Source organism: Phoenix dactylifera, chromosome 4 (genome assembly GCF_009389715.1).
Source record: "Phoenix dactylifera cultivar Barhee BC4 chromosome 4, palm_55x_up_171113_PBpolish2nd_filt_p, whole genome shotgun sequence".
Taxonomy (NCBI): domain Eukaryota; kingdom Viridiplantae; phylum Streptophyta; class Magnoliopsida; order Arecales; family Arecaceae; genus Phoenix; species Phoenix dactylifera.
This window is the reverse complement of record NC_052395.1, coordinates 31228863-31238291: the sequence shown is the minus strand read 5'-3', so window position 1 is coordinate 31238291 and position 9429 is coordinate 31228863. Positions and strand designations below refer to the sequence as shown.

General features: G+C 42.8%; 1 protein-coding gene across 1 annotated transcript; it reads left to right on the top strand.

Annotated features, from left to right (window-relative positions):
• The first annotated feature begins 5902 nt into the window (after positions 1–5902).
• On the top strand, positions 5903–7825 carry LOC103696842 (non-specific lipid transfer protein GPI-anchored 23-like). The gene is made up of 4 exons (XM_008778564.3): positions 5903–6300; positions 6542–6568; positions 6686–6721; positions 6854–7825. The coding sequence occupies exons 1-4, from the start codon at positions 5964–5966 to the stop codon at positions 7105–7107; spliced, it is 654 nt and encodes a 217-aa protein (XP_008776786.1). The 5' UTR covers positions 5903–5963; the 3' UTR covers positions 7108–7825.
• The last annotated feature ends 1604 nt before the right edge of the window (positions 7826–9429 follow it).

Here is a 9429-nt window from a genome sequence, read left to right as displayed (position 1 = left end):
GGTTTAAGATTTTTTAAACAGAGCTTATTTTAGACAAGTCTCTCCACTCAAGCAAGTTGGACTGCAAATGGACAACAAGGAGAACATAAATCAAAGTAGCAATTAAAATTTTGAAATTCTAATTCTATCAGCAGAGTAACAAATAGATGCATTTACTAACCAGAAGAACACCTACATACATACATACCAAAACCAAAAAGAGAAGGGAAAATCCCTCCTCTCGGGAAACATATGTTTAATCAACATACAAATGGCAGTGGTATCATTATTGCAGAAAGTGCGCTAAGGAAATCAGTGAATAAAAATTGCAAAATTACAACATCTAGTCAGAACGTTATAGTTGCAGACTGCACTCATCCAAATATATTTAAAAGTCTTTTGAGGCTGGTGGTGGTGGCTTTCTGGTAACTGCTACTATACATGAGCTGCAAAAATGACTATTGAACCAAATTTTTAGGACCACCGATGAAAGGCTGGTAAAAGGACTAGTATAAATCATCAAAATAAGAGTTGAAAAGCTGTAAAAATCCATCCAAGTGGCGGTTTCAACTTTTAATAGATCATAGCAAAACAATAATCAGTGAAGCATTCTAAATATATGCAAACCATTGGTAGGACTAACAAATGTGTCAGAATAAAAATGCATAATATTAAGGAGCTCCTCAAGTACAACATTATTTTTGTCTATTTTAGCAACAATAAATTCGACACAGTGCCGGTATCATGATTTACCCAACCAAGTGATGTGTCCAAGTATCATAATAAAAGCAGCTACTCAGATATATCAAGTTTCTTTCGTCTATTTTAGCAAAAAAAAAAAAAAAAAAATCCCTCCTCTCTTTCTCTGTCTCCCGTCTCCACACCAAAACAAACCACTGTCCCCACTCCCCACTCTCCCACTGTTCCGAGCTCTCTCGCTGCCCCACCACCTCTCTCTCTCTCTCTCTCTTTCTCTCTCCGGGCTTGGGCAAAATCTACCGGGGATCGAGCTTGAAGAGGAGGAGGAGGAGGAGAAAACTCTTACCGGTGACTGTGAGTCGGTGACCGGAGCCGCGGAGGTTTGCCGTCCGGGGGAGAAGGACGCGAAGAGCCGCCGGCCGGTCGTTGAAGAGGCGACGACACCGAGAGGAGGCGGCTATCAGGCTCTCAGCGAGGGAAAAGGGGGGGCGGGGGCGGCGGCGGCGGCGGCTCTCAGCGAGGGAGGGGGGCCGGCGGCGGCGGCTCTCAGCGAGGGAGGGGAGGCAGCGGCGGCTCTCAGCGAGGGAGGGGGGGTGCCGGCGGCGGCTCTCAGCGAGGGAGGGCGGCGGCGGCTCTCAGCGAGGGAGGGCGGCGACGGCTCTCAGCGAGGGAGGGGGGGGGCGGCGGCGGCTCTCAGCGAGGGAGGGGAAGGGAAGGGAAGGGAAGGACCCAAAGGTTAGGGTTTTTGTTAAGTCGGTTTGCAAGCCAAATTGTATATCTAAGGCTGATTTGGGCTAAATCGGTTTGCAAGCCAAATTTCATATCAAATTATTTTTTATTTATAAGGCTGATTGGACGGGACTTGCAAGGCAAAAATATTTTTGAACTATAAAGCATGGTAAAAAATTCTATAAAGCAGAAAAACTTGCAATAGGGGTGCAAATGGGTCATGGCCGACACCATGAGATTTTAAAATGAGAAGAAGAAATTTGAGTTTTATAGAGAGCGATTGGAATTTGGATTATCGAAGAAAATTTGGGCGGAACGGCGGGCACACTTAGTTTCATTTTGGATATTCCTCCTTTTATCTTTTCTTTTAATTTAGGTTTACTCAAAAATAATATTTTTAATATTTTTGGAATTAAAAAATTAAATTTGGTGACAGAAATTTTTGTCAATAATCTGTTACTGTCAAAAATAATCTTTTAAAAATTTATAAATACTAGGGTTACTATATTTGTGACGGCTGCATTTGTCACTGTCTGGTTGCAATTTTGGTTATCATATTGCTGACAGATACCCCGTCACTATGATGGTCACTAAGGTTTGGCGCCCATCCTACCCGCGCATTCTGTGACCGGTCTGTCGCTAAACGGTCACTAAGTTTACACCACGGTGACCAAATTTCTGTCGGTCACTAATCCGTCACAAATAGTAACTGATAACGGTCCGTCACTAATTTTCCGTCACTATACGCGTGTTTTCTGGTAGTGAAATTTTCCTAGCATGACATAAATTTAGAGAACCTAAAATAGTGCAGCCGGCATCCAAAAATTAAAATATTTTTCTTTCATTTATCAAGAAAATCTTACTACACAAGAAATCAAATCAAGTCTTTTGTTATTAAAACTTGCCGAATCAAAGAGATAATATTTCTGACAAGCTAGAAAAATAATTTAGAGTCCTACGTTTTTGCTATGTACTCTGATTCAAACCATCAAAATCATTTAGATTCACTAATAACTTTTGATCAAAGTGCTACTTTATATTATGAACTAAAGAGATCTAAATTTTAATTTTTAGGCAAAGCCCAAAAAAGAATCTTTGATTCTCATCACTTAATTTACCTCGAGCACATCCATCTAGATTAACACTCAAGTCAATTGATGCATTCCAAACCATCATATAGGCTAACTATTATAATTTTCAAATGAATTAAATATTAATTATCTTATCAATTTAACTAGATGATTCATGTCATACTCCTACAAGTAAAAATAGCTACAAGAATTTTCTTAATGCTTCACCAAATTAAGAGGCTTTAAATCAACATAAATGAGTAAAATTGACTCAATCATCTCTCCTAGAGTTTTCTTCATCGAGATCTTTAACATTTATCAAAAATTTTCCATCATAACTATGTAAGCCTTTAAAATTCAAAATTCTTCATGCAAATCTAGATTTCATCAACAACCTCAACAATATTGACAAAAGACCATACATCAACTTATAAATCTAAATTTTGAATTTAAGTTTCATATACATTACATAGTCTTCGATAGATATAAATGAGATCTATTATTTGGATCCAAAGATGATAATTAAAATTATTAAGGATTCCACCAAGATGAATACTTTACAGTCTCTAATAAAATCAATTATTCAATAAGAAAATAGACCTATTTGTAATATCTCCAAGCATATTTTTTTCTACATAAGAGTTTCATCCATAATCGATATACATGTTCAAACCTCAAAGCATATTCTAGTTAGGTATCATAAAATTCTTTCATAGCTCAAATTTTAAACAACGTTTTATAAATGGACTTTAACTTGCCACTACAATAATTAACTTCAATTTAGAAGTAGTATCACAGTACCCAATATCAAGTTGAACTTCCAAATTAATTAATAAACAAATAATTATATTGCACGATAATATAATATATATATATATCTCTTTTTGAAATATACTATTATTTTTATAAACTAATACCAGAAATCCAATAATACGCTATGCCCACGTAATTCGGTGGCATGGGTCATAATGCACAATGTGCCAAAAACTACTATCATTAACTACCGGTGGCATAGTGTCTAAATTTCACTGCTCTAATCACCGGTGGTGCGGTATCGAAACCAATTTCTCATAGATTACAAGTTAACAGGGATAACGAATAATCTCCATTGGCAGGCCAGATTAAATCATAGCTGTGCTGAGAATGCATACTTATAAAATAGATTTTTTTTTCTCAGTCGCATTTTTCAAATTTCATAACATAGCACATAACATATTTCAAAATAATCATAACATTAACATACCTAACCCATTTAACAAAGTATAAAAATAGATATCAATATTAATTTAATCAAGTAATTATCATTTTACATTTGAAGCATTAGGTTACTTACTTCTTATCACTTCAAAATTCCACTTCAATTAGACAGATCAGGTGCACCTGCTTTAATATCATTAAAACATCATAAATTTTATTATCATTTTAAAAATCAAGCAAAGTCAAAAATTAAACATTACTAGAAAATGACCTCATATCCTCAAATCAAGTTGGTCAAATGACAATGCTCGACTGTCCCAGTCGGTCCTGAGCAAGAAGAATTTAATTGGTCAATTGAAGATCAAAAGTGCCTAAATTTTAAAAGATTTAGCTGGAGCTAAAGTAATGGGCCGATCTACCGCACAGATAACTACAATGGAATCAATTAGGACCCAAACAAAGATATACAAAGCTTCATGCTCGATATGAATGAAGAAGGATAGGGTTGATTGAGTGGTAAGTGCCCATAGAGAGAGAAATTCCCGATGAGAGAAAGTCCCAAAGAAACAAAATTTTGAAGAGAGAGAAAGTCCCAAAGAGAGAGAAAGTCCCAAAGAGAGAGAAAGTCTCAAAGAGAAAGAAAGTCCCATAGAGAGAGAAAAGAGAGCATAAGATAAGAGAGAGATAATCCAAGTACAGAGAGAAACTATGAAACAAGAGAGAGAATATAGAGAGAGGAGAGAGTATGAGAGAGAGAGGAGAGAGAAAGAAGAGAGAGAGAGCTTTCTCTTCTTGTCCAAAATGGGGGAGAGTCCGTTTCTCCCTTCCCTCTTCTCAGATTAGGGGTGGCGCAGCTAAGGGTGGTCGGCTCCAGTGGCGGCGACCAAGGCAGCTATTAGCCGTAGTACCATCTACGATAGTAGTTGGTCGACGGTAGAGAAAAAGAAGAGAAGGTAGATGCTAAGGTGGCCCAAAATAGGAAGAGCCAGGTATTGCAGTTCACCGGCCAATGATCAAGGCTCGACTAAGGTAGTAGAGCTTGACTGAAGCTCCGACAAAAAACTTGCCGACTTAATTCAAAGAAAAAACATGGCTAGAGGACCGGAAGAAGAAAAGAGGAGGAGTGGCTTGGGTCTTATCTTGGTCCGTCGAAAATCTGGCGAGGAAACAAGGAGGAGACATAGATAGGAAGAGCTTGGGAATCGGTGGTGATACCTCAGGTTTCCGTCGATAAAACACAAAGGGAAGGGAAGGAGGATTAAATAGGAAAGTATCAGAGTTCCAAACGAACTCGATTAGCTCTTGAAGGGTCTCCGACTCCGCTGAGATCGGAGGAGAAAGAAGACACCCATCAGAGTCTTCTTCTCTGCCTGTCCATCGGGTTGGGCCTGGCCACTCCGAGCCAGCCCACAAGCCCCAAGATTTTTTTGTGCCTTGGGCCAAATTCAATTGGGCTGGTCAAATGGACCAGACCCAATTTGCTTAAAGGGTCGGGTCTTATATTCCTAGTCTACATAGGTCGTGGCCGAATCCACATAGAAATCCATGACATCTTATGGGCAGGTTTTGCTTCAGATTGGTTTCAAAAGCCATGTCCCACAGACCACGGTGCCGTTTCTGGAGCCCAATGTGTAGGACAATCAGATGGGCAAATGAACATCCGTCCCCCTCTTGAAGGGTGGCCAAGGCAGCAATTCCTCGTCCATCCAAGTTGTAGAAATTTTTAACAGTGTGACAAGCTAATAAAAGTTGAATGCAGGACTTAGTTTCACCAAGCTAATAGAAGTTTGCCTCCAATCCTCATCCATTAAAGTTCACCTGCAAGAAAACAGGAAGAGTGTCAAACATCACTACAAGCCGCAAGTCGCACGCCAACCGCACCTAATCCAACGATCTATAAACATTCTACGTCATCAATTCGTCATCGTAATAGCAAAGCTAGTATGACCCAGTCAGCAAGTGCCGCGTCATGAATCCAATTCGAGAATCTGCATAGCTGAGACACATGTAAGCCTGTGATTTGATGTGCATGTATATAGGCTGTTCTGCAGTTATATATATAACTTTAAAGCGTTAATTCCCTCAAACAAGGACATTCCTGGTAACTATAGTTAGCTGAGGTTGGTAACCTCCATGACCAACTTCGAATCTACCCTCGGTCCCCTAACGAGCTCTCTCTCTCCATATATATACGTATCTCTCACTACACTTTCTAACCATACCAATTTCCACAGTTCTCCACACATCCAAACTCCAATATTCCACACTTATAAAGGAGAGAGGGAGAAAATGAAGTGCATTAGCGTCGTAATCTCCCTATTAGCTGCCATTTTGAGTGCAGGCATGACTCCGGTCTCCACCCAGACCCCAACGGCATGCACAAGTTCCCTGATTAGCAGCTTCACTCCTTGCCTAAATTACCTCTTGGGAAGCACCAATGGTGGCGGCACCCCGACCGCCGAGTGCTGCAAGTCTCTCGCCTCGCTCGTCAACAGCAGCACCGACTGCGCGTGCCTCATACTGACAGGGAATGTTCCCTTCAGCCTCCCCATCAGCCGGACGCTCGCCATCTCGCTTCCTCGCATGTGTAGATCGACGACGTCCTCCGTGCCCCTGGAATGCAGAGGTCTGATCATTTCCTCCACTCATGTTTTATTCCGTGGGAATTAGATTTTATCCATAAAAAGGAATTAATACAAATCCATCGTTGTTTCTTAAGGCACTTCTTTAAAAAATATCATGACTTATTAAGATCCACTCTCGTAACCGGATCTCTTCTTTGTAAACAAAAGAGTTATAAAAACACAGCTCTTTGAGTTCATGCATGATATCTATCCTGATACAGTGGATTTTGCTTTATTTCGCAGGCACAGCGATGCCACTTCCTGGTCCAGGTACAACGCAACCATCTCCATTCTTAATTTACGCTAATAATAATTTTTGTGAAGAAAAATGAAGCTAGAAACGCTGATGTAGTCTTAAATAACCTGTTGCTGAATGTTAATTTGCAGGCCCTGTCGCATTTGCGCCTTCTCTTCCCCCTCTTCGTAAGAATATCCAACCCCCCTCTCTCCCCATGCTCTTTGCGTTGCTTAACTTGGAGATGGTTCCAGTTTTTATGGCTTTGATTGCACTAACAGCTCTCCTTTCTTCTATTTTTCTTTATGTAATCTTGGCAGCTCCGATGCAATCTGAGCCACCAACATCACCATTGGAGCCGACATCTCTGTCGCCATCATCACCATTGGAGCCGACATCTCTATCACCATCATCGCCATTGCAGCCAGCATCTCCTCCGGCGGAGATCGGGGATGCTAACCAGGGGCAACGTCCATTAGTGCTACCTAGCTCTGCCATGAAGCCTTCTCATATCTTCTCAACAACCATCTTACCACTGCTTGTAATTGGAATCATGTTGTTCGATAAGTTCTAAGGGGCGTATGCGTGTGATCATCTGATTCTTTTTTATTTATTATGTTAGAGAAGATTTAAAAGGTGAAGGATTGAAAGGTCATAAACTTATTTGTTTAATTGGGTTTTGCTCTTCCAATTTATTGAAATAATGTTATTTGTTTATCTGGTGAGAGATTATATCTTCTTGTGGTTAAGATTTTCTTCCCTTCTTAATATCATTGTAATATTAGCACTAGTAGCGGAAGAAGAACAATATTTATCAGGTCGTTGAAATGCATGCCCTCCACGCTTTGGAAAGAAAAGAACCAGCAAACGAAGTACGTTTCCAAGAAAGGGAAGAAAAACCATGCTTCTACGTCGGCCTAGGTTGTCTATTTGGGCTTTTGCAACTGCAACGGCTCCAGTGTACTATTCGGCCTTTTAAACAATGGTCTGGCTCGCTCTGGCAGCCCTAACTGTTGGCCAGAAAAAGAAGAGACTTGCGCCTTTTCGTGGGTTGGGTTTGTTGGAGATAACCCTGACGAGTGTGTTTGCACGAATCACGCGGAGGTGAGGCAGCGCCCACCGGCTTCACGGTGAGCTGACGTGTTGTCAATTTAAATCTGCATGGTTTTGTTACGAGCGTTGGGACGACACGTTCGTTTGAATGTTTTGTTACGTGCGTTGGGCACGAGGTATATTTTAAATGTTAGTTGCATGGATTAAGGGACGACGTTGTTTTCGTCGTTTTGTTTTTATTTGTTAAACAGTTTTCGAAGTAGTAGGACAGGGAGTTGTAATCATCGCTGGTTTGTTATATATATAAAACGAGCGGACGCTGTGAGCGACTAAGTCTCGTTTTTTCTTCCCGTCTTTTCTTCCCATCATTTCACTTCCTGCGTCGGAGCGTGAAATTATGTGCCAGCCATTAAACGCTTCGAGAGTACGAAGCGAGTTTATCCTCTACACCAGACTGGGAGGCGAGCTTTGTTCTCTTCACCTGGTATCAGAGCCTCGGTTGCAGGCTGAAAGCATCCTCGTCTGAAGTAATGGCCATTGTCCCTCAAGCTGCGACGACGAAGGGCGGAGGCGGAGTATCGTTCAGTTATCCGCAACTGACGGCGACGAACTACACCACCTGGGCGATCAAGGTGGAGGCGCTGATGCAGGCCCAAATGCCTGGGAGGCAGTAGAGGAAGCGGACGGTGCGGACGTGGACGCGAGGAAGGACAAGACGGCGAGGGCGCTTCTTCTCCAAACGCTCCCGGAAGACATCCTGTTGCAGGTGGCGAAGAAGAAGACTGCAAAGGAGGTCTGGGACAGCCTCAAAACGAGGTTCGTCGGGGCAGACCGTGTCAAAACTGCTCGGTTGCAGACGTTGAAGAATGACTTCGACGTCATGCAAATGAAGGAGGGGGAGACGCTGGATGACTATGCTGGCAGACTCAGCGGGATGTCCGTGAGGTATGCAAGTCTGGGAGAGACGCTCGACGATGCGACGCTAGTAAGGAAGCTCCTCAACACAGTACCTGATAGGTACTACCAGGTGATTGCCGGGATCGAACAGTTCTACGACCTCGACACCATGCCATTCGAGGAAGCAGTCGGGAGGTTGACGGCCTACGGGGAGCGCGCACGCCTGCGCAACCCCAGCGGGAGCAATGACGGCCAGCTTATGCTCACCCAAGCCGAGTGGCAGGCGCGGCAGGATAGAGTCGGGAGGGACTCATTCTCGAGCAACAGGGGCAAGAGCTGTGTCCTTGCAGAAGGCGGCAACCGTAGCCGGGGTGGTCGCGGTCGCGGCAGGGGCCGAGGCAGAGGCTTGCGCAGCGGATCGCCGCGCAAGGATGGCTCAGGCGGCCCTGGTGGCAGTAGACGCGACAAAAGTCACATTAAATGCTTTAACTGTCAAAAAATGAGCCATTATGCATCTGAATGCAGGAGCAAACCATGCAGATTTAAATTGACAACACGTCAGCTCACCGTAAAGCCGGTGGGCGCTGCCTCACCTCCGCGTGATTCGTGCAAACACACTTGTCAGGGTTATCTCCAACATACTCCCCCTTAATCCTGACGTGGCTCAAGATCTCGGACGCCCAGCAAATGCTTCATCGTTGCGAGCTTCACTCCTGACAACGCTTTCGTGAGAGCATCGGCTCGTTGCTCCTCCGTGCGAACAAACCTTACCATGATCTGTCCTCCTTCAACACAGCCACGGATGAAATGAAACCTCGTGTCGATATGTTTGCTTCGGCCATGAAATACAGGATTCTTTATCAGGGCAATAGCAGACTTGTTATCAATGAACAGCTTCACCTGTTTAGGTTCTTGCTTTGTCAGCTCCCCCAACAAGCTTCTCAGC

Excerpts from the sequence above, each read along its gene's own strand:
- LOC103696842 (XM_008778564.3), top strand. The coding sequence starts at position 5,964 with ATGAAGTGCATTAGCGTCGTAATCTCCCTATTAGCTGCCATTTTGAGT. Across the intron at positions 6,301-6,541 it reads CGTGCCCCTGGAATGCAGAG|GCACAGCGATGCCACTTCCT; the intron begins GTCTGATCATTT and ends TTTATTTCGCAG. Across the intron at positions 6,722-6,853 it reads GCCTTCTCTTCCCCCTCTTC|CTCCGATGCAATCTGAGCCA; the intron begins GTAAGAATATCC and ends TAATCTTGGCAG.